The 25,475-nt window shown below is 40.6% G+C and overlaps 1 protein-coding gene across 1 annotated transcript; it reads left to right on the top strand.

Moving 5' to 3' along the window:
- Positions 1-292: 292 nt before the first annotated feature.
- On the top strand, positions 293-24,161 carry tbc1d9 (TBC1 domain family, member 9 (with GRAM domain)). The gene is made up of 21 exons (XM_018690912.2): positions 293-1,113; positions 8,507-8,617; positions 10,774-10,892; positions 11,269-11,497; positions 12,005-12,266; positions 12,874-13,081; positions 13,666-13,872; positions 14,010-14,174; positions 14,629-14,779; positions 16,780-16,994; positions 17,096-17,213; positions 17,466-17,751; positions 18,021-18,150; positions 18,481-18,579; positions 18,849-18,917; positions 19,434-19,674; positions 19,844-19,909; positions 20,406-20,492; positions 21,638-21,706; positions 21,988-22,091; positions 22,192-24,161. The coding sequence occupies exons 1-21, from the start codon at positions 993-995 to the stop codon at positions 23,005-23,007; spliced, it is 3,873 nt and encodes a 1,290-aa protein (XP_018546428.1). The 5' UTR covers positions 293-992; the 3' UTR covers positions 23,008-24,161.
- Positions 24,162-25,475: the final 1,314 nt, after the last annotated feature.

The following is a 25,475-nucleotide window of genomic DNA, read 5'->3' as shown; positions in this document are numbered from 1 at the left end:
AATGTGTCTGGTAATATGAACCACTTAATCACAATCAAAAACTAAACAGCAGACAAGCTCAGGTCAAGCAGACTGAGGGCAACACAGAAACTGTAGGTAATGTGTTTGATGATGCACCTAAATGCAAACAGCCATGTTTACAGACTTACTCATCAGTAACAGTTCAGCCATGTTTGTGAACAGGAGCAGCCTAACCTTACACAAAAGAACAAATTAATGTAAGATTTTCTTTAATAAAAAGTAGATAACCTAATCTGTAATTTGTAATTAATTCATTCATTATTTCCTCACGTGCCTCCGCCTCCTGCTGGCTGACGTCTCGCGATGTCCAGCCCGTGACGCGCTCACTTTGCTTGGCGTGCGGCAGCTGAGGAGGAGAGGAGGAGGAGGAGAGGACCGCAGCGTTGTTGTTGGGTTAACATCAGAGGTGTCGCCTTTGTGCTTCACTACACCGAAGCTGGGAGACCCTACAGACTGTTTACTGCGCGTAGCGATCGGCCGTACTGCGATTTTCTCCGCTAAACATCGGCACTGACTGGATCGCACCTGCCACGGAGCGCATGGACAACAAAGCCTGATCCCAGCACTGCGCTGTGCGGCAGCAAACCGAGCCAGGCTGTCCTACGAAACCACTACTAAATACATTTATGTAGAAGCCAGAGCTGCACACGGGAGGCTGGCGCTGCAAGATACGGTTTGTGTGCACGACATTTGCCGTTTGGACCTCCACACTGCAGGCCGATCCTCACCGATCCGCGCAGGCAGGTTTAATTATAGCAACACTTGAACGCGCGTCTTACTTTCCGTCGGACATCCAATAGTAGACGACATTTCAAGGGTCGGGAATCGCTCAGGAGAATATCAGGCCCTCATCGGTGTTTTAATAATTTAATAAGCCCCCTCTGAACACATCCCGGTCGGACCAGTTTGATGGTCGCCGTCAGCGGTCCTGTGTGTTCAATGATCCCTTAAAACAAACAAACAAGAGAAATATGTGGGTCAGTCCCGAAGATGTGTTACTGGCGGGCGCATTATGGATCACCGAGAGAGCAAATCCATATTTCATCCTCCAGAAACGGAAGGGCCACGGGGATGGAGGCGGAGGACTGGCTGGTGAGTCCCGTCTTTTATACTTTACTGGATCAGCGACAAAAACAGAAACCTGTATGTCTTTTAATTCACTTATCATGAAAAGGTGATGATCAGCTGCACAGTGACGGCTGATTCAAGGTGCAAGGTGAAGTGTGTGCTGATGCTGGACGTGAGGAGACGCATGGACGGATAATGTGAGGAGGATCACATGACCAATCAGCTGTCACAGGTGGCCTTTCACCTGAATGTGTCTCTTAGTAAAGAGGGGTTTCCTTCACTAATTGATTTATTCACACTCTGATCTGCCTGCCCAACCTTTGACCAAAGGTGCTGACATCAAACAAAACCACTGAAGGGGCAAAGAACAGCACATACTGTCTTATCATACAAGTAATATTATGGTATATACTGTGGTACAAATTGCTCAGGCTGTTCCTGCCTGCAAGGGAAATTTGATTTCAGGCTTCACAATAATACAAACAATAGCACCAGTGGTTTCAGCTGTGCAGCTGCTAATGGCTGTGGAGCCTGAACAACAGTGAATCTATCTGACCACCAACCAGAGACATGGTCTGTTTGCTTGCTCATGCTGAATCATTCTCCTTCTTCCCTCTCTCACTCCTCCTCCCTCTTGCTTATTCCATCCAAAATGGGTCAGACAGCAGCAGGGGCAGCAGGAAGAGGAGGAGGAGGAGGAGGAGGAAGAGGGACAGGTTATAGGACTGACTGGCCAGGGTTCACAGTTTAACAACCCGCTGTGCTGTTTTTGTCTCAGAATTGTGAAATTTGGTCCGTTCCTTGATCTGAATTCAGCTGGTTGTGGTTTATCACCAAGTGTGATACTTCCTCAAGTTTAACAGATGACATACTGTTGAACATCATGGAGGAAATAGAGGAGTATGTCATATATATTTTGGTACATGAAAACTTTAGTAGATGAGATTGTTTGGGTTCATTCTATTACATTTACATCTGGAGCAGCTGTGGCTTGATTAACATTCTGCTGGGCCCCTGTATACCCTCCATTCATCCCTCTATATCTACTTTTTATTCAGTGAAATTTGCTGTGTGGTTAGTTGTTTAAACACTAATTAATTTAGAAAAATTCTTCATATAACACCAGTATCAGTTTGAATGATAAAGCTCTTAATACTAAAGTTAGACACAGTGCCTCAAGATCAAGTATAAAAGCAAGACTTCATCATGTCGTTTAAGATTACATATTCTCATGTTTCAAAACAAATTCACTGTTAATTAAATTATCACAAACCAATTACGGCACAGTTACCCTGGTTGTCTGGGACCTTTGGGAAGTTTACCTCTTTGCACAGTTTGTAATCTAGCTTCAGGTATAGAGCCATTCATGTTTAACATGCTGGAAATGTGGTCAGATTATAGAATTGAAAGGTGTTATTTCAGTATTATTTCACGGTATTTTGGCTCTTCATTCAGAACTGAAGTTTAAATGGAGTCTTTATGACTGATTGATCAGTGCTAATCAGCTCCGTTTCTGTTATCTGCCGACAGTTTCTCACCCACTGACAGTGTCACTGCTCATTCAGCTTTGACACCAATAACTTTAACAAGAGTAAAATCTCTGCCACTGAGGAGCAGTCTGACTCAGGAGGGAGCGATGTGAATAATCTTATCATACCCATCTCCTAATTCAATGTCACAGTACAGGCATACATTGTGATATAAACTCATCACAGGTTACATATCTATTTGTCAACAGGTCTCCTGTAGTATTTCACAAGATAGAGAAAAATATAACCAAACATTATTTTGTGTTTCATACATGTTTTCATACATTCATCTCTCTACCCCTGGAAGTCCCAGCCCCAAGATTAGGAACCAAAATTTCCCCATATGCAATTGAAAAACCATTGGTTGACAAATGTAACCAGGTGGGAGTATCTATTTTCTGAATAATCCAGTGAACTAAATACTAATGAAATGAAAGGTACTTAATAAATTGGTGCAAAACTCTTGTAAATCCAGTATAGTCATACACCAGTGGTTGTCTAATACACCCAGAGTTATTAAAGGGGAAACTTCCACAGTAAACGTGGCAGATGTCTGATGTCTCTAATGGTTTCTGTCGTCTTACTACATATTGTCATATTTCCCAGCCTCAATTTTGGTCAGTTTTTCATGCATTACATACAACTGATAACTGTTATACTAGTTACAAATGTTGAATTTAATATTGGTCATTTGACCCCCTCTGATATTGATAATTCACAACTCGACCTGCAGTCTCCTTTCCTCGGTCTCTGGTGTGTTCTTGCTGTGGCAACACAAAGTGTGCTAAGTGGTGCGAGGGGATGATGTCATTGTTATGTAAATGCTGAGCTTGCTGACTGGCACTGTGTGCCAGTTGGCGCTCAGTGCCCAGTGACACTGGCAGTGTCTTCAAGCAGTTCTTCCAGGGAGAAGGGGAGGGGGGCATCAGCAGCACCAGGATGGAGTATTTCACACAGCTAGGCACAAACCTGCATGTTCCACTTAACAAGACCTGTGCTGTGGTGTCAGAGCTGGCAGAGGGCCAGTGAGGTTCGATGGAAGATGTGTGTTTGCTTTGCCGCAGCATCTGGTGGAGCGAAGGGTGGCAGCACCGTGAAAACATCAGCACAATGACCGCATGAGTAGATTTAGACAGTTACAGAATTTATGCAACGCATGCGTGTTGGGTGGTTATCCATCCATGGTTCCTCCAAAAACCAGATAAGCCAAACAGGACATTCTCTACACACTTCAGATATGCTCATCAGTTTTATATCAACTCAGGTTCACTTCATTTATCTTCAGAAACTTTATAAAGAACATTCTCTTATCTTACTTTATCTTTTGAGCCCATAAAGAGTGATCAGTTATAGTTTTCCTTAAGATTCAAAACCTGTAGATAATATAGATGTAAAATAATTAGATGCTCATGAATGTTTCAGTTAAAAATATTATATATTCAAAAAGTAGTTTGAAGTAGTATGCAGTTGTCAGAGGTTCTTGATGTAGGGATCAGGACAGTTTGTGGGGTCATCTTTAATCTTCGCTCGGATCATTTTACCTCCACAGGCTTCCAAAAACTGTAAAAATGAAACCGCTGCAGAAGGGAACATCACACTGGTTGGACTGTTGTCTAATTCATGGACGTACAGTACGCAACCTGTGGCAAGAGGTCACAAGATGACATTGCATCACTATCCTCCAGGATCAGAGGTCAGAAAGATTGGGAACCATGAATTTTAAAAAGTCATAAAAATACTGTATGACCCGACTACACTAAAAATACAGGTCTGCAAAAAGGGATGTGCCTGCTCAGTTGTGTGTTAAATGTAATTTGCATGAAGAGTTAAACCTGATAGGCTGCTAGCCTCTAACAGTTACTGACAGACTTATAACCAAGGGCTGGCCACTGTCAGAAGCACAACTGTAGGGACGCTGTGAAAGAAGTGTCACATCCAAGTATCCAGTGTTTTTAAAATGTGTCCATAATATGTCGTCAGTATATTTCAGAGGGGAAGTAAAATGAAAAATGCACATCATAACCTGTGCTCATCAGATGGTAAATAAACTCAGAATCAGGCCATGGTGCCACTTGTTACGCAACTGACAAAATGGTGCTTGTAGCATTGAGTCAGAGTATAGCACATTATTTCCCAATCTATGTGATAATTACTGTATGTTTGAAAGTGTGTCGTGTCAGACACTGACCCTGTCCTTTGTAGGCCACACAGTTATCTTGTGTGACAAGTGTTTAATGTCAGTGCATCTGGAAACGTTTAGAAAACAGCAGCAGAATATATCTATTGTCTCAAGTGGAGGCAGTGAAACATGCATGTGGTGATGATGATGATTGAGGCTTGTCTCGTGTTTCTGTTATCTGAAACAGTATTGATTTTAAGGCTGGGGGAGATAGTGTTCTCTTGTGTGCTCAATGCAAACAAGCCTCCTCCCCCACCAAGCTGTTTTTATTTGGCACAGAGAGGATGTAAACAATAGAAAACAAGTAGCTTTTTTTCTCATGCTGTTGGTTTGGCTTCTTATTCTTCCACTGAGTGAAAAACACTAATGTTTCAGAGAAGGTGATTTGTTCTGCTGTAACAAAAGGGAGCTCTGGTTGTGTCCTTGTTTCTAAGAAGAGAAGCACAAAGCATCACATGATTTTTTAGCTTGCTCTGTTCAGACTGCTCTCTTTGAGGAGTTTTCCAGCCTATCAGAACATGTACCAGCTGTGCGTTGTTGTTGTTTTTTAGGTTGTTCACCCACTCATTCGGTGTGTGGAAGGAAATTGTCACTGTAAAAACAGAGGTGTGTGAGTTGGAAGAGGCAGTCACATGAACTTTGGTTTGATGAGTAGATGCTGCACAAGCATGTGATGTTTGGGGGTTGCCTCTTATGTAATAGAAACAACAAACTTCACCTTCACTCCAGTCACATATTAAAAGACTTGATAAAAATATACACAGACATTAACAAAAAATCTTTTCTTCTGTCTTGTTTTGGGTTTCACTTGTATCAGAGTTATAAGATGTGGCAATTGGATGTCAAGTGGTCTTACACCTTCAGTGGTCTCCTTCCTTGTGTGTAACCCCCAAGTTTCCTGCGTTAAACCTCAACTCACAAACTGTAGGCTGAACCTCTGATTACACGCAGTTCAACTAAAATCCAGATTTATTGCTTTTCATGAATTTTTGTTGTAAGAGCAGTGGATACTTGTGTTTGCTGTATCACTTCGGCATGTTCCTTACAGCTACTTTAAGATGGAAACACTGAGTGGATAACACATTGAAGCCTCCTCTGAGGTCAACGTGCAAGCAACTGTTGCACTTCTTAGTCAAAACCGTTTTCAACCTTATGATTTTCTTTCTTTTTTTTTAAAGAGGAAGTTGTCTTCACACCCATAATAGTTGTTAGCTTCTCACAAAAGAACTAAACTGAAATGTCAGGCTGCATTACCTCATTAGTTTCTGTGTGATTAAGTCTCAACTGCAACTGATTTTTCAATTGACTTCTTCAGCCCTGTTGAAAAGGGTAAAGTGGCTACAAATACAAGTGGATACTGTATTAGTTTATTTATGTATGCATAGTAGTTCTCATGACATTGTTCTGACACATCAGGAAGGCAATCAATAACATTTGGCATAGCAATCACCATCTAACTGTATGTCAATTTCATTCATATTTGTCAAGGCTGCCGGTTATTTATTGAGGCCTGCATTGCTTTGAAGTGGTGAGAGATGCTGTTAAGGAGGATTGTAAAGAGGAAAATGGAAGATATATCAAGGAAGGCAGAGAGGAATTGACATGAGGAGTCAAGAGAGTAGAAGGCAGACAATTAGAGCGAAGGATCCTATCTGTGGCCCAGATGATGGAGGGCTGGTGAGTCTGAGTCACTCATCATTTCTGTCTCTCCTCAGACTTGTTTTCTTTATTTTCATCGTTGAAAATAAGAAAACACTTCAACAACGTCCCTCGCCTATCTTGTCTTCTCTCTCTCTCCCCTCCTCCCCCTCATCCTCTCTCTGTGTGACTCATACTGTGTTTGCCCCAATGAGCTGCTGAACAAAAATAACCTGTCTCTCTCATGACAGTTCAACATATAACCACTCTGAATATTCACAGCTACCAGCAGCTGCACAATTGCTTTGAAAACAGCAAGTGATGGTTGTACCACTTTCTAGTTAGGAACCTTTCATAATAGGTTTTTACATTTATGGCAGCTCCTAGATCAGTTTTAAGTCATGAATAAGAACAACCTTTTGGGTTTCTGGGTTGTAAAAAATCTGCTTGGATAGTGAGATATTGAGGCAAGTCATTAATAAGCTCATGTCAGTGAGAAAGTCATTAGTAAGGGGCCACAAGTCTCTCAATTCATACTTAATATGCCAGCAGCAAACACTAGTAAATCATCTGCAGATATAAATGTTAATAATTCATTAAGGGTCCCACAATAATCCATCAAGTCTGCAGTTCTAACTGACAATAAACTGTTAAAGGTCCCCTGTATAGTTTTCTTGAACCATGCATTTCCATCCTTTGCTGTCAAATTTCTGTGTTTCTTTGCATGTTACTGCCACCTGTATGTCAGTGGAATAATGTGAAAGCACTGGCAGGAGTGTGTATCATATGCCCCTTTTACACAGTCTGCTCAAGGTGGGAATGTTGTAAAAGGGAGGGATGGCACGGTGGAACAGACGCGTCATGTGGTTCTGTGTAAACAAGCAAAGGCAGAGTAATTTAACTGTAATATAGTGTGATCTCAGTGTAAAAGGGGCTATTTAAAACTATCATTCCGTATGCTCATGCTCACGCATGTGAACGAGAACCAGAAAAAAACAAAAACAAACCTGCAGGGCATCTTTAAGAAATGGATTTTGATGCAGTGTAACAGATCAGACAGAGGAAGACTTTTCGTTTGTAGTGTGGGTCAGCCTCCAAAAGCACTGGATCCCACACTTCCTGTGATGCTAGACAGTCACATTCCTTCCTGATAAACGCCCACTTCTTTAAAACTCCACTCTCCTGGTTTATAAAGTAGGCTCTCAGTTACAACAAAAATCCATTGTGGTTTCCTGAGCTGAGATAAATCTGATGGAATCACCAAGATTATTTTTCAGACTGAACATGGCTCCTCCAGATCCACACAAGACATTATACAACTGTTGTCACATGCTGAGTGGTTCTCTAACCCCCTCTTTAAAGGGAGAGCATTAGAAGTTCAAAAGACAAAACCGGAGGGGGATATGTATGAGGCAAAGACATTTTCAACAAACTACTTTGTCTCATTAAAAATGGCCTCATTCATCGTTGCTGATGCAAATAACATTCATTTTCCGTACTGAGAAACACCTTTAGATGCACCACTGTGCTTCATTATTTCATTACATTGGCCCAATCTTTTATCACCTTCTCAGCTGGTGGTTATCTGTCTGCGTTTATCACCCAGCCTCATGTACCAAAATCACATTTGCTTATCACATCCACAAATACAACACTATCAAAACAATCTAACCCAGAGTTATACATACTGTATTTGGATCACCACAACATGTCAGACAAGTCTTAACAAATAAACAAATGCATTTTATGTAGAACACATTCAGGCCACAGGATGTTTTTCATGCTGTTATTATAAACCACATGACTTCATGGGTTTCCCCCTTGCTTAGGCATAAAATGATCTCAATGTGTAAATGCACTTAATTTGTCATGTATCTCACATGGTCATTTATGTTTGTTATGCATCTTTAAGTGCTGTTGTTTCCCAGCAGAACAAATCTCTAGGTGAAATTAAGAGTGTGAAGCCTTTACTGTTTAAACAATGAGATCCTACTTGTTTCCTGTTATATGTTTGTGTCTCAGTCTCAGTCTCAGTCTCTCAGTCTGATGATAATTTTCTGGGTTGTTACAGGTTTGCTGGTTGGGACCCTGGATGTTGTCCTGGACTCAAGCGCTCGAATGGCTCCATACAGGATCCTCTATCAGACTCCTGACTCTTTAGTTTACTGGATAATTGCTCATGGTATGCACATTTTAACTCCTGACTTAAAAACTGTGAGGAGATACAGATGTTTGGAGGAAAGCACTACACACTAATCTTTAGTCTGCTTTAATTGAGTTGGTTGATTTACACCACTTCAGGTGATTTCATCTGCTCTTTAAAGTGATACAGGTATGGGTTATTCCAGTATAGACCCCTTTGTAATTTTACCCCCTGAACATCCCTCCCCCAGTCTCGACACACAACACATGATGTTCTAACATCCTGCCTTTTCCCATGTTAGCTGCTGAATGCCAAGCATTACATCATGCCCCGGTGGTTTTAAAGGGCAGGATTACAGGAACGGGTGCAGAAATCGATGCTCAAATATGAGTGGATGTGATGTTTTTTCAGCTAATCACTTGATGGAGTTTTCATGATGATTTCTTATCGTTAGCTGCTTAACAGTAATGTAATCTGCATATTCTCTATATGCAAACCTTCCCGTGTTATCCACAGTTTTTATGAGTAAGAGTGTTTCGTACAGTCTGTGGCAGTAAATCATGCAAATTAGCAGGCTCCCTCCTGACTGATTAGAAGCGTCACTCTCTTTTGCACCATTGGTTATACAGTGACATTCAACATGAAATAAGCGCAACTAAAGCCTTGACACTCCCAACCAGGGCTGAACTAACAGTTATTTCCATAATTGAATAATCAGATAGTAGTGAGAGCCTCACTGACGTACTCAAACTGCTTGTTTTTTCTGACCAACAGCCCAAACCCAGAGGTACTCGGTTTACTATCTTAGGATTTGGGGCATTTCTGCTCCAAAAATAACCCATTTGACATTAACTCACTATCAGAACTGTTACTGGATAATTTTCAGGATGATTAATTAGTAAATCGACTAAATACTTCAGCTCTATATAAAACACTTAGATTAAAAATAACTAAGGAGGCGCTGTGCATTGGGTCAGCCTGAAAATAGAATAACAGCTCAGATCTGATTAAACTGTAGACTCAAAAGAGAAGAATCTGAGGCATCTTTGAAGACATAAATAAATTAAAAAGCCATTATTAGAAGCCTGTTTCTTATTATCTTTGGCTTTTCAGTGCCGCAATGTCTTCTGTTTTATAGCACCTGTCTGAACTCCCATACACTTAAACGTGGACAGGCGCTGTAGTATAGTAGAGTAACTTTGGGGCAAAAATCACTCAGGATGATAAGATTATGATATTAGAAATGGAAGGACGAAAACGCTGTGATTGAATTTAATGATGACAGGACAGTACTGAAACACAGGAAAATATATTATGTGTAACCATGTTTTTACTTCAGCAGTCCCCAACTAAATACTATATCTAAAATGACTAATATTTGTGTTTCCTATCTGTAATGGAGGCCTACTTAGACTGGCCTGGCTTTGAAATGGCATTGGCTCCCCTCTCCGCCTCTCTCCCTACCCCTCCCAGTTCTTAATTCTGCAACCCAGAGATAGCAGGAGAGTGGAGCAGTCTGGCAGACATGGCTAATGCAGTGAATGTGCACTCACTGAGGGGCTGTTTGCAGCAGTGCTGTGGGATAATGGTCCACAATGGCAGCCATTATGGCAATCAATTTCTCCTTTGGCCACAAGAAATCAGTTTTAATCGTACGGAAGACATGCATTTCATTTTACTCTTTGTTCTTGACATGTGACTTGAAGTGAGGCTTTTGCCATCATTAGCTTGCACCTTGGTTCTGTCCTACAGCTGGAGAGGAACTCCCAGTTCACTGTGTTGTCTCTGCTATAGTCCTACAACTAATGGTCTTTGTCACTATCCATTCTTCTTCCAATTATTTCTCAATTAATTGAACTTTTGTCTGTTCTTTAATGTCAGTTTTCTTTATATAGTGAAAACTGCCTGTCATAGTTTCCCATAGCTCAAGGTGATGTCTTCATACTACTTGTTTTCCCTAACCAATAGTTTAAATGCCAAGATATTTAATTTATTATCATGGAAGACAGAAACCAGTAAATACCAATGAACTGAGTTTCAGATCTAATCTGCTTCTTACAGTTTGAAGAGTTTCAGTATTCACATGTGGCATAAAGGCACAGAACCCCAGATCATCATTTCTGAAATATTACACCTCCTCCTGTGAACTCACTGCATTGAGTGCTCTGACTTTCCCTCCTCTCCCTCCTCCTCAGGAACCTCCCGTAAAGAGATCACAGAGCACTGGGAGTGGCTGGAACATAACCTGCTGCAGACTCTCTCCATCTTTGAGAACGAGAATGACATTACCACCTTTGTCAAAGGAAAGGTCCAGGTGACTAAAACTTTTGTTTATTGCTTATTGTTCATTTTGGATGGAATTCTGGGTAATTAGATTACATTTTTATTTGTATGTCACAGTGAAGCACGCAGGCAGACCAGACATCTTCCCACTGTACTGTAGTTTCCAATAAATTTAACAGAGAAACACAGACATGGACCAGCATCTTAAACAATTTCCCATCTACTCTGAAAAAAGTTTACTGACGGTGCATTTGAGTCCATGAAGTACTCTCAACTGTATGAGCCCGTGCCTGATCTGATGCATCAGGCATTGTACACATAAAATACTGCTGCTTCTCACTTTACAGTCCCTTTTTTTCATGTCTCAGCTCATTGCCTTATTCTTTCTCTTTACATCTCACCTGCAGGGCATCATTGCAGAGTACAACAAGAACCATGATGTCAAAGAGGATGATGACACAGACAAGTTCAAGGAGGCCAGCGCCAAGTTTCGGAAGCTGTTTGGGATGCCCGAGGAGGAGAAGCTGGTCAACTATTACTCCTGCAGCTACTGGAAGGGCAAGGTGCCTCGGCAGGGATGGCTCTACCTCAGCATCAACCACCTCTGCTTCTACTCATACTTACTGGGAAAAGAAGGTTGGATATAGACCATTTCATATTCATTTTTATGTGACTGTTACCTTATCTGTATATATTATCCAAGATGAGCTTTACTTTTAAAGAGTCTTCAGCCATTTCTGTTTGTTGACTGTATCAAGTGACAAACCTGAGCATAAAACACGACAAAATAAATATAACAAAAATACGTAAAACAAATCCTAAAACTCATTATTATCCCTTTAGCGATCCCACCAATAGGATAAGATTAAAGAAAATATGAAGCTTATCAGGCACAGAGTGACACAGCCTCCAGTTTTGTACCTGAGAGTGTACCCAGTTATTATAAAATCAGCTTTGAAGTCTCAAAATATGAGATTATGGTAGAGAGCTGAACTCTCACCAGGGTCTTGCATTGGTTGTCTTTGTCTAACTTTCCCCAAATATTATACTAAGGCCTGCCTTTGTGTTACCATAGTACATTAATTTGTCTAATCTTGATTAAGTACTGATCTCAATCTTAATGTCTCTGTTTCTCTCTGTCAGTCAAACTGGTGGTGCGTTGGGCAGATATCACCCAGCTGGAGAAGAGCGCTACCCTCCTACTGCCTGACGTGATTAAGGTTAGCACCCGCACCAACGAGCACGTCTTCTCCGTCTTCCTCAATATCAACGAGACATTCAAGCTGGCGGAGCAGCTGGCCAACATCGCCATGCGTCAGCTCCTGGACAACAAAGGCTTTGAACAGGACCGCTCGCTGCCCAAGCTCAAGAAGAAGTCGCCTAAGAAGGTGTCGGCTCTTAAGAGGTGAGAAAGGAGCTGCTGCGGTGCGGGAACACTTAAGTCCATCAATAATAAATGCACTTTTTACATGTTTATGACATGAGGTCGATTGAACATTAATGTGTTATGGCTGGCAAAGTAGTTGATTATCCAAGTTTCTTCAGGGCAGAGGGTGAAAGTCTAATATTGTGTTGCAAATTGCACAACACAGAGGCCTCTGTGAGATCTTAAAAATGGCCTCAAGATCCCAATTTTGTTTTGTCAACACATTTTATGTAAGCATGACTTGGTTTCACTGCAGTGCACTATTTTATGAGTCCATTAGCTGCTGTAAAATGGTTGTTGTTACATAATTCTTAACTATAACTACAGAGACAATGAAGTGTCTATGTGGCCTCAGTTATTCTGCCAAATTGTATAACATCAGGAAATGAAACTGGACTGTTACTGTAAATTTAACAGAGTATACTGTCTTGGTATTATTTTGCCTTAAACTAAATACTGTAAGGGTTTTTTGGGATTTCACTTTTTTTCCCTATAAGCATTAGAATTATGTAAACACACTCATGACTGCAACTATTTCAATCTCAAACCGAGGTGAAGTTATCTAACTGCACTCTGCATCTTTTAGGGATCTGGATGCGAGAGCTAAGAGTGAGCGTTACCGGGCTCTCTTCCGACTGCCCAAAGATGAAAAATTGGACGGACACACAGACTGCACCCTGTGGACCCCCTTTAACAAGATGCACATCCTGGGACAGATGTTTGTCTCCACTAACTACATCTGCTTCACTAGCAAGGAAGAGACGCTGTGTAGCCTCATCATTCCCCTGCGTGAGGTGAGTCACTCTGTCTAAATGTGTCTCTTTCTTTGTCAGCATTTTACAAAACTGACACTTGGATGAATTTTACTCACAACAACACAGTGAAAACAGCAGTCAGACACTGGTAGGTGAAGTAAATTGTTAAGACTTGTGAATATGGTTGATAGTGTTGTCTGGTAAGGGGTTGTCACTGCGTATCTGCTTTAGAAAGAGAGATACATTCACATAATCACACAAAATGCAGCCGTCAGTCTGAATCACATTAATCTAATTTAGGTTAACAGACAGTTTTGGATTTGGTTGCACCAGTTATTTGTAAAAAAGTTTGTGTGGTGCATTTCATTTTAATTTAGTGATGTGTAAATCTTCACTTAGGCTGTCATGTTGGATACTTACAAACACAAGATATAACCAACTCCTGTTTTGCAAATAGTTCTGAATGCCATTTTATATTAAACTGCCTTTCATAGTTAAATAAGGCTGATTACTGTGCTTTTAAATTCCTTATTACAGGCACATTTGGTTTCCATGGTTATGGCTGCTTGTCATTTATTATTTCATGCTGAGTGAGACTGTGAATGTTTCTCGACGTCTCCCAGGTGACCATTGTGGAGAAGGCAGACAGCTCCAACGTGCTGCCCAGCCCGCTCTCCATCAGTACCAAGAACCGCATGACCTTTCTGTTTGCAAACCTGAAGGACCGAGACTTCCTTGTGCAGAGGATCTCTGACTTTCTGCAGCAGACCACCTCCAAGATCCACCTGGAGAGGGAACTTACTGGCAGCCTTAACAGCTCAGATGACGAGGTAGGCATTATTGAGCGCTTTTCACCTGAGTTTTCTATCCAAAATTTTATTGTCCTGCTCCTAACATACTGTATGCAGTTTTATTTGACTATATACAAGTTGTGGAAAATAATTTGATGGCATCTGTCCCCCTCCAGGTTTACTCCCAGCATGGATCCCTGCTGTCAAGCAGCCCACAGCACAGTCTGGGTTCAGAGGGCGAGCGAACATTTAACCTCAATGACAGCAGTGTGCCCACAGCTACACAAGCCCTCATGACCATGTACCGCCGCCGTTCGCCCGAGGAGTTCAACCCCAAGCTGGTGAGTTCAGTTATACTTTGTCAAATACAATCAAAATCATTTAATCTTGTGGTACAACACAGTTATGCCTTATCTAACGCTGCCCTGATCTAATAATACATTGTTTCTGTTAAAGGCTATTTGTAGTCTTGGGTTCATTTTTCACTTTCTATAATTGGCATTTTCACACCATTACATTGGATAGAAATTATGCTGCATGGAGGATTGCTGCTAGCAACCTGTAAGGATGTTTTTCTCTCTAAGACTGTGTAATTCCCAAAGCCGTATTTGTTGTAATCCTTAATTCAGTGAGACTTTGACCCTGTATTACAGAATATTACAGTATTCATGCTTTGTGGAGTGTGCAAGAAATCATTCTATTAAAATAAAATATTGAAACTGAATGTCCGTGATTTTAGTCGAAACTGCTGTTAAGCTAAAGCATCTCATGAAATTGTTTTCCCTCTTTTTTCAGGCGAAGGAGTTCATGAAGGAGCAGGCGTGGAAGAACCACTTTGCCGAGTATGGACAGGGAGTGTGTATGTACCGCACTGAGAAGACGAAGGAGCTAGTCCTCAAGGGGATTCCTGAGAGCATGAGAGGGGAGCTCTGGCTGCTTTTCTCTGGTGAGGAAACGTTCAGTGAGGCCTGATGTTAACATGGCACTCTGAGCGTACAGCACTGCAGCTGATTCAGTCATACACTGCTACCTAAAGAGACCACACCCTGCATACTACACACTTACACTTCATCACAACATCACATGATACATATTTTACACAGGTGTGATTTATCTAGAGACATCCTGTGACAAATGCACAGTGTAAGAACAAGAGTTTCGACAGCCAGTGTTAGATATGAATACTCAGAAATAAAGCTCAGTGTTTTAGTTTCTCTCATCTATCTATAGTAACATATATTGTTTTCCTCCTGGATAAGCTACCCTTGTGTCACAGGCCTGTATAAAACGCATGATAAAGACATATTTACCAGATATATGTACCATTATACTAATGGCACAGTGTTGCTAATGTGTTGCTAATGATTCAGATTATTTTAAGATCTATATGAAGCAGTGTAATGTAATTTTACTATACTAGACTTCAAATATTAATATACAATTTGTGTATGCACTAAAAATTAAATCATTACTGTTTGTTGACTATATATACTTTTAGTGCAATGAAGTACTAAATTATTTCACTTGATCATCTGCGTGATCAGCTCATATGAAACCATACATTTACATTTATTATCTTTCATTAGCTGAATGGAAAATTTGTGCCAACTATTTAAAGCACCTGAAGCATGTGACTATGACTCTGTAACAACGTGCTACATATTCAGGTATGCACAGGCTCCAGACTTTCCTGTTTACAAGCACAGTCATGTGTTATGCTCCAGCAGCAGCTTGTACTCATCCTCACCTGAGCCAGGTTACAAACAGCTCCTCCCTCTCTCCAGTGACCCACTTATGGCTCACTCTGCTCGTTGTCATAGCTGCGTTGTAATGACCTCAGTCACACTCACCTGTACTGTCTGAATGAGTTTTCCTCACACCAGTCTCCAATAAGAAAAATATTTACAAAGCTTATTTGAAATGTTCAGTTGTTGCCTAATCAGTATCTCGGTGTAGAACACAGGGTGTAAAAACTAGTTTGGTGAGCTTCTGTGTTGGGGCATGTTCAAATATGCATGTGTACTAAAGTATGTGGTTAACTGTGCTCAGTAAAACCTGGAACATGGACCAATGTCAAAAGACCTGCTCCAGTTATTGTGCAGGATTCTGTTAACATGCTAAACCTGCAAACAGACCTAAAGCATGTGATGCCAAATACCAGTGTAATTGAAGATACAGCTCATTTACTAGTGTCTATTGTATATTTACTTAACATTTGCCCTCAGTCATATACATTTTGAAACACACCGTAAAATAATAATAAAACAGAAACTTAGGTAAAATCAGTTTAAAGTTTTGTGTTTACATTTTTTGGTTATGTACTTTATCGTACTGTAAACCAAGCATCGCCTAAAGAATCTGCAGTGTAATTGACCGTGTCCAGATGTTACTAGATATAATCAAAAATTATGACAGCCTAGATGAGTGGAAGAATTGTGGAAACAAAAAGTCATTTATTTTGTTTCTTTTTTTCATTTTTGGTGAAGTGTCCTCACAAGCCCATTTTGGGTTTGTGCAGTTATGTTTTTATCCACTAATGTTTTGTAAATGATTTTATCAAAAAACAAAGGTTCATCTTAGAGAAGAAAACATGTCTATAAGAATTAGATGATCACTTTATGAAATCTTAAAGTTGAATACATGACTACACACTTTCTTAAAGCAACAGATTTCACAAAATTGTTATTTTTTCAAAAAATGAATAACATTTTGCTCCTTTGCGCTCATGAGATACAGCAGCTACTTTATCATTATTCTTGTTCTACTTTTTTTTTTTTTTTACTTAAAGTTACATTTATCTTGTGCTTTATGTTTTAAATATTTCATGACACCTTTTATGTGTAATCAACTCCATCACAAACACTGTTACCTCAGATTTTGTACTCTTGGACGTGGTTTTACACAGAAGCTGCTTTTGACCTTTAATTCTCATGTGCTTCTTTATAGGGGCAATCAACGAGATGGCTACTCACCCTGGATACTACGAAGACCTGGTGGAGAAGTCGATGGGCAAGTACAACCTGGCAACAGAGGAGATTGAGAGGGACCTGCACCGCTCTCTCCCTGAGCACCCGGCCTTTCAGAACGAAATGGGCATCGCTGCTCTCCGCAGGGTCCTTACTGCCTATGCATTCCGAAATCCTAACATTGGATACTGTCAGGTACACACACACTCTTGCTTGTGTTTCCACATGAACGAGCAGAAACCTGGCAGTGCTTGACATTTCTTGAGTTTTTGTTCTTCTCTACCTCAACTCCACAGGCTATGAATATTGTAACATCTGTGTTGCTGCTCTATGCCAAAGAAGAGGAGGCTTTCTGGCTGCTAGTAGCACTCTGTGAGAGGATGCTGCCTGACTACTACAACACCAGAGTTGTAGGTCAGTATGTGCATTTTCTTGTGTATTCATGTGGGCTTGTTTGACTCACATTCATTTGTGTGGTTCTGAAAAATTGAAATAGCTGTATGAGCTCTTTTTTGTTTGTATTGTATTTATATTTATAATGGTCTTTTATGCTGCCTTCTTAGCCAGATTTTAATCTCACTTAGAAATTTACCTAGATGAATAAATGAGGAGAAAGAAAAAAGTTCCTTGTTCAGCATCCTCTCTCTGCCTCCCTCTCTCCCTCAGGAGCCCTAGTTGATCAGGGTGTGTTTGAAGAACTCGCGCGGGAATACGTTCCACAGCTGTACGACTGCATGCAGGACCTTGGGGTCATCTCAACAATTTCTCTCTCCTGGTTCCTCACCCTGTTCCTGTCTGTCATGCCGTTTGAGAGCGCAGTGGTGGTGGTGGACTGCTTTTTCTATGATGGCATCAAAGTCATATTTCAGCTGGCACTCTCTGTGCTGCACGCTAACATTCACCAGTTGCTGGGCTGCAAGGATGACGGCGAGGCCATGACTGTACTGGGCAGGTAAGGAGAGGAAAAAAGGTACTTTATTTTGTATGTCAAGTCTCAGATATTTATGTTATCTTTCCTGTATTTTCATGTGTCTGTACTTTTTCCTTATCAGTCTTCTTATCTTCTTATTAGTCTTATCAGTCTCAGTAGTTACCATCAGAACACTAATACTCGAACTTAAGACCCTAAAACTATTTCACCATTTATGAGATGCCGTCTTCCATGTTCATAAAAGTTTGCTGTACTGCACTGCATCTTCTCTAATTGTTTGTGTATTGTAGGTACTTGGACAGTGTGACCAATAAGGACAGCACTTTACCTCCCATCCCCCACCTGCACTCCTTACTAACAGACAACGGAGAACCACATCCAGAGGTCGACATCTTCAAACTGGTCCGCAGCTCCTACGAGGTATTTAACCTGGGTGATGACAAGGGTCTTCTTCTGTGTATGGTCTTGTATTGGTTTGAGAGACACAGGGGGAAAAGTACAAATTCATTAAGTTCCTCCCTCATGTTATTTGCATTTGTTAATTGTAGATTGACGACTGTGCGTGTGTGAGTAGTTCAAATCCTACCGTTTGAATTTAATTTAACTTTAAATGTATTTCGCTGAGACGCCTGGCTGTGTCAGTGCCTCACAATTATACAGTTCTCTCCAGCCATCTTTATTGTTTCGACAGTGTTAACAGTGTATAGGCTGACCTATATCTCTCTGTTTCTGCTTCTCGTTTGGTATCAGAAATTTGGCTCCATCCGTGCAGACGTGATTGAACAGATGCGTTTCAAACAAAGACTGAGGGTCATCCAAACCATCGAAGATACAACTAAACGCAATGTGGTAAGGACATATAAATACTGTATTTAGGCAAGTGTACAAGCATCAGTTTCAGCTGCATTTACTAGAATGCTCTTGCTCAACGCTGTCGTGCAAATAGCAGAATGGTAAATAAGCAACACACCAACACCAACTCTTTTAAGTCTCTTAGTTCTGCCGGTCAAATTAGATTTTAAACTTTAAAGTAGAAAGAATCACCTTCTAGTCATTACTGGATACTCTGCTCTTCCTTTACACTTTAAGTTACTTAATGTAATTCTATTATGTTTCAGGTCAGAACTATTGTAACAGAGACTGCCTTCAGTATTGATGAGCTGGAGGAGCTCTACGTGCTCTTCAAGGTGAGTTAATGCTCCTACATTCATGTTGTGGGACTTGGAGGGGAACTAACAGAAACGTCTCACCTTCTCTGTGAACCTCCAGCTCCCATTTACAGTCCTACCACCATGCTAAAACTGAGACGTAGACAGTAAATCAAACAGACAAAATGAATTATTGTCCAGGAGCCTGAGCATTGGCTGTTGTAGCTACTTTCCTCTAGCATAAGCTATTCTTGTGCCGCCGGCCTGTATTAACACAAGGTGAAGATTAATTTGCCAGTTTATAATGGCACATTGTTCATAATGACTCAGATTATTCAAGAGTGAAATTGTTTTCCAAACACACTCAGAGTCTCTGTTGTTCTTTGCAAATATGATAGAATGCAATTATGCTAATGGCTGTTGTTTACTAGTCAAGCAACATCAACCTTTTAATTCTAACTTAGCAGAAACCAGCTCTGTCCTCATGTTCCTCTATACTTCTTCTTGATTTTCACATGCTGTCGTTGAGTTTTAACCCTCTTGTCATGTCTTCAGGCAGAGCACCTGACCAGCTGTTACTGGGGTGGCAGCAGCAACCCCACAGAGCGTCACGATCCCAGCCTGCCCTACCTGGAGCAGTACCGCATTGATGTAGAACAGTTTAAAGGCCTGTTCAACCTGCTGTTCCCCTGGGCCAACGGAGCCCACTCAGACCCACTGGCTGTGCGCTTCTTCCGGCTCCTCGACCAAAATGGAGACGCCCTCATCAACTTCAGGGAGTTCATCAGCGGCCTGGGTAAATAGAGAAGGATTATGTTTGTGTCCCTGGGAATATTCCTTGGAAGTAATGGTTCATTACATAATGACATCAGCTGTTCAGTTGACAAATGGATGTGTTACGCTGTGATGATTCTGATTTAAGATCAGATATGTTCACTCTGTAAACGCTTTTTGTTGTGTTGTAGGTGTTTTATGTCACGGAGACCTCACTGAGAAGCTGAAGCTCCTCTATAAGATGCATGTTTTACCTGGTGAGTGCGCATTGATGCAGTTCAACGTCCTTAGAAAGTCACCTTTACAGAACTGCAGAAAATGTTTCATTTTAGTGAAGTGAGATTATTAGCTGTATACAAAAGAGGTGGCTCAAAGGAAAGAAAATGTTCGGCTTTGTTCTCTTTGTCACACTTCACTGAGTCAGTAACTTTCTCAGGTCTCCCTTTGTCAGCACATTTTTATGCGATGATTGACACAAATTAAAAACTTAAAAAAACTATTCACTGTATTTTAAACTCCACTCCGAAATTGATGGGAACTTAGGGCTTTTCATAACATTTTGACAGTCTGATGAGCCTATTGTCACAGCATTTCGTCAGTCAGGATTAGTGGAAAGGTTTTTGCAAAGCTTATATAGTCTGATTGAGCCCAAAACAATATAAATAGGCAATTTATTAAATTTAATTCTATGGTTGTCACTGGAAAAAAATGTTCACATTGTCACAGTTCAACTTGAATATTCTTTTCTCCCAGAAATTACTCATGAACAGGAGGAGCCTGACTCTGCCTTTGAAGCCACTCAGTACTTCTTTGAAGACATCACTCCAGAAACATCAGTTGGTGAGGACCTAAGAGATATATATAGATATAGAACCTTTGGTTCTGACATTCATTTGGACGTTGCTATAACCTGAGGACAAAATAAAAAAAAATAACATCTAGATTACAGATAGATACCTACATGAAAATAGGAAAAATAATTCTAACATATTCAAACAGGTACCATAAGACAGCTTTCAGACTAGTTGCCCCCAAAACCTAGTGAAGATACAATATATACACTTGTGGAAAAACTATTCAAAAATCAAGTAAAAGCAGAAAGCACTGCCAGAGTGTTTTAGGAATTTAAGTTCTGTTTCCTCATCACATAGCCCTCAAGTTTTTATTATTTACTTTACTGTTCTTCCTGATTTGCATAGGTGAAGTCTGTTTTTGTGGTTATTTGCCCGTCACGTGATTTGCACAGGAAAAATGTGGTTGTATTAACCTTGAAACCGCAGGTGTCACTTCTAGCCTGCATTGTGCACACTGACAGTAGCGAAAGCACAGGTGCAGTAACAAACATGTACACAAGTTTAATTATGCGTGTGAGGCTGGGACCTGCAGGGCAGAGGAGAGAGAAGCCACTTCAAACACGCTTGTTGATCTGACAGTTGCTGTTTGGATAATTAAACCTGTGACCTAGTCTTCTCTGTGTTATGTGGCCAATGCATACATTTCATTAAATATTAGGAGGTACTGATGATATTCTGTACACTACATTAGGCAGTAAATAGTAAACTGTTCTGGGTGTAAAGACACAGAGCAGGACCCTTTGTATACTATATGATCAAAACCTGCAGTATGGACTTTCCTTATGTATACGAGTGGTGACTGATAAGTTTGTGGCCTAAGGTAGAAGATTATTTAAAGAGACAGTGCTGTTTTGCAATGTTCAATAATTCAAAATAGAAACACCACAAAAGCTCAAGGGGTTGAATGGCACATGCATGTAACAACAGCTGTTTTGCTCACCTCCTTCTACCTTAGGTAACAAACTTATCAATCACCCCTCATATATAATCAGCTTGTTCTCATGATACTAGATGTTTGGTGGTGGATGTTTTGTTTAGCTTCTGGAAATTTATGATCCAACAATCGTTTTACAGAAAACCTGCATACTAAATAAACAAATGTTGATCTCAGTCACCCTCTCTTTTCCTCAGGTCATGACTCAAAGTGCAGAAGTGAGAAGGATGACGGCTTTGTCAGAGTTACATTTAAGACTGAGAAAGGTAAGCAACATAGCAACACTGATTACAAAAAGAATGTGTAGCTCTAATACAGTACACGATATAGTCATATTAACCTAAAATAAGCAACTGGATGTTTTGAGCTAATTTATTTGCCAAATCACCAATCCTCTAGCTCAAAAATGACATTTATATAATGAAATATTTTCTTTAAATGCTACACAGACACAGGCAGACATTGCTGGTGCTGTCACACTGTTAAAAAAATACCTTAATTTAAGCTTGTGACTGAAATATATGACACACTTTTTTACATATTACAGTCAAGAAACTGAACACTCCTGATTACCGCCACTACCTGAAACTGTGGAACCAGGAGACCAAGCCCAAACGAGAAAACACGAAAGACCTCCCCAAACTGAATCAGGTAAGATTTCACCTTCTCTACTCATTTGTATGTAAAGTCATAAGAAACTGTAAGAAACTGAATATAACTAATGACTTCCCTAATGACTTCTTTCCTTCAGAGCCAGTTCATTGAGCTTTGCAAGACCCTCTACAGCATGTTCAGTGAGGATGTTGCAGAACAGGAGCTGTACCATGCCACGGCCACAGTCACCAGTTTGCTGCTGGAAATGGGAGAGGTGGGAAAGCTCTTCTCCTCCTCCTCCTCCAGTAGAAAGGACCACAATATGGAGGGTAAATCAGAACCAAGCATGTGCATGAGAGATACCGCAGATCCCAAAACCACCCGGGAGGCCGGGCCTGATGGTATGTTCCAGCAGGGGGACTGTGGAGACACTTTTGTCCGTGCAGGGCTAGAGAACAAGCCGAGCCCCTGTGAGGAGGGGAAAGGGGACGAAGGGAACGAGCAGCTGCCACCTATGCAAGACATCAAGCTGGAGGACTCGTCCCCCAAAGACACAGGCACGTCCTCTGCCATGCTCATCTCAGATGATGAAACCAAAGATGACACTTCAATGTCATCTTACTCAGTGCTCAGCGCAGGCTCCCATGAGATGGATGAAAAGCTGCAGTGTGAGGACATTGCAGACGACACAGTGCTAGTGCGCAGCGACAGTGGCACCAACGGTGAAAGAAGTAACCGGCCTCACAGCAGTGGTCCCCTCGACAGAGGGCTGCCTCACAGCACTAGCATTGACAAAGACTGGGCCATCACGTTTGAACAGTTCCTGGCCTCTGTGCTCACTGAGCAGGCGCTGGTGCATTATTTTGAGAAGCCAGTGGAGGTGGCAGCGCGTATAACAAATGCTAAGAATGTTCGTAAGGTCGGGCGCCCCCTCCTGTCAACAAGTGACTATGAGATCTCGCTATCTGGCTGAAGTCTCACTGGAGATTTCACAAAGACTTTTTAAAGGGAAAGACAATTATCAGTCGGTGGTGTAAAAATGTTTCTGTGAGTTTTAGAGGACAAGGAAGGTAAATGTAAAATGTATGTGTATGATAGCTGAATGAATGTGACCAAAAACTGCTCTTAGCAATGTATTTTATCAGATGTGAAAGACTTTTATTATAACAATCACTAGATTCTGTCCGGCTAAGAGGGAACAGGATATTAATATTAAGGTTTGCTCAGATGAAATCAGTGCGTACATGTAGTAGCTGTACTTTATAAGACATTATGCATAGGTGTTAATATTGTAATCTCTAGTACTCTTGTAGATATAAATGTCCACAGATACAGTCCAGTTCCAAACTGGGATATTGATAGTCTACAGTACATACGATCACCTAACATTATATCAGGTCAAACTATTGCTTCCTTACTTTATGATTCCATTTGCTGCTAATCAAAACTTTTTTTGTTTCTCACTTGATGACAGTGTGGAAAATTACCAAGCAAAGCTGTGAAAATTCAGTGGTTGAGTGAATTTTCATGTGTTATCGTGTAAACTCTCTTTAGCTCCTCATCACTTTAATGCAGTGTGTCACTTTGGCAGAAACTACTCTCTTTTTCACATACATACCTACATAATGACTTCCTGGATAGTCACCTCCCAAAATAATGTTCACAATAATTGTTGCAGTTTATTTTCTAATAGTAATAATAACAATGATGGAAATGGCACAAAAAAATTATACCACAATTTTGTGAAAAATGTTTTGGTGGTTCAGGAACTCAAAGGAAGGTGTGTGTTCTAAGAAAAGATGATTACACTAACAAAATGCTTTTGAATGAAGAGACTGCACTTTCTTTATGTTTACAATAATGTGATCCACTAATATGTACTTGCTTGCCTTTCGCCTAGCTATTGTTGTCTGCACTCCCAACTGAAATTTTGCCTTTTTTCCTTTTTTTTAAAACACGTTTTTACCTTTTTGCTCTGTACATTTTTTACATTGCTGTTTTTAAGTTGTTTTTATGTGAATACTTTTTATGTTAAATGTCTAGGTGTTGTTACTCTGGATTCTGAAGCATTGTGTATCACTCCATTTAATTAAAATGACAGTATGATTGATTCAATGCTGCACAGTACTTTGCCTCAAGCCTTCATTATTCACCTAGTCCAGTTCAATGCCACTATAAACAAGAACTTTGCAGAGTGATACTACCATCTGGTGGAAGATCATTTAGGATAACAAAATGGGCTTGAGTTTCAGCCACAATAAAAATGTGATTGAAGATGGAAAAAACATCATCGTCATTTGTTCCTTTTCAATTAGTTTTAAATTTTCTGTCACTTAATTTGAGTAAATCACAGTTTGTAGTCAATGCTTTACAGTAGGACTAGTTTAGATGAGCAGTCCAGCCTGAGGTTAATTTGGATATATTTGGATTCACAATTTGTGGAGCTATAAAACTGAGATTTCCGTCCTACTACTCTTGATGTAAGTACCAGTGACTGTCTAATGTGAATCTAGTACAGTAATGAAATGAAACTCAGAATATTTACTCATGTACTGGACTCTGCTACAATTTTGACATTTTAGTGCTTCACTTGACTGTTCGTATGTTACTTCATATTTATAATCCACTACATTTTTTAACATGGCCGATTACATACAAAACACATTGTCATTTCCCTTTAACCATTTTAATCCGGCTGGCTTTTTATTTTTATTTTTTTGACGTTGTTCCTTGCGTGTTTTGTCATTGGCCACGGTCTCCTGGGAGGAGCAGAGAGGCGCAGGGAGGAAGTCGGGAAACACATTTAAACCAACGTTTGAGCCCCTTACTCGGTTTGTCAGTACTCTGAGAACACGGGATTGCTGAAGAAGCTAAGATACTAAAACCAGCACTGAAGCTAAATTTTTTGTCGAACGAAGTGAGACTGGATGCTGAACACACCTGCGGCGCAATGGTAAGGCGAAGGAGGTAATTAGCTAGCGGCTAGCGTTAGCATTTGTGTTAGCGGGGAGCGTTAGCATTAGCCTTCTCGTTTAACGTTTTTATCACGTGGGTAAGAGTGTGTTTGTGTGACTGATGCGTCCTTGACATGAGTTTCGGAGACTTTTTGTAACTTTGTGATCCTGGTCATTTATATTTTATAGCGGTCTATCATGTCGTTGCCATAGTTTTGTGTCTATTTGTGGTCATTTTGTAAAATATCGCCTCTGTACTCAGCGTTAGCAGTAGCCACGAACGTTAGTATTAGCCTTGTCATTTAATAATTTTGGGGCTTTTTGCATTTTTGTCGTTGTTTTTATTTGCTTTGGTTAAAGTGCGTTCCTGACATGAGTTGCGGGCACCTTACGGAGGCAAGGTAACAGTTTCATAGTCCGTTTGTCTGATTATCAGGTCGTTGTGATGTTTATGTCTTTACATGGCTATTTTACATCTATTTATGGT

Source organism: Lates calcarifer, linkage group LG5 (assembly GCF_001640805.2).
Source record: "Lates calcarifer isolate ASB-BC8 linkage group LG5, TLL_Latcal_v3, whole genome shotgun sequence".
Classification (NCBI taxonomy): domain Eukaryota; kingdom Metazoa; phylum Chordata; class Actinopteri; family Centropomidae; genus Lates; species Lates calcarifer.
This window is presented reverse-complemented; position numbering and strand designations above follow the sequence as displayed.

What these genes read in the sequence shown, in the direction of transcription:
- tbc1d9 (XM_018690912.2), top strand. Translation starts at nt 993, where the DNA reads ATGTGGGTCAGTCCCGAAGATGTGTTACTGGCGGGCGCATTATGGATC. An exon ending in GCCATGACTGTACTGGGCAG is followed by an intron (nt 17,752 to 18,020) that starts GTAAGGAGAGGA and finishes TGTGTATTGTAG; the next exon opens with GTACTTGGACAGTGTGACCA. An exon ending in CACTCCAGAAACATCAGTTG is followed by an intron (nt 20,493 to 21,637) that starts GTGAGGACCTAA and finishes TCTTTTCCTCAG; the next exon opens with GTCATGACTCAAAGTGCAGA.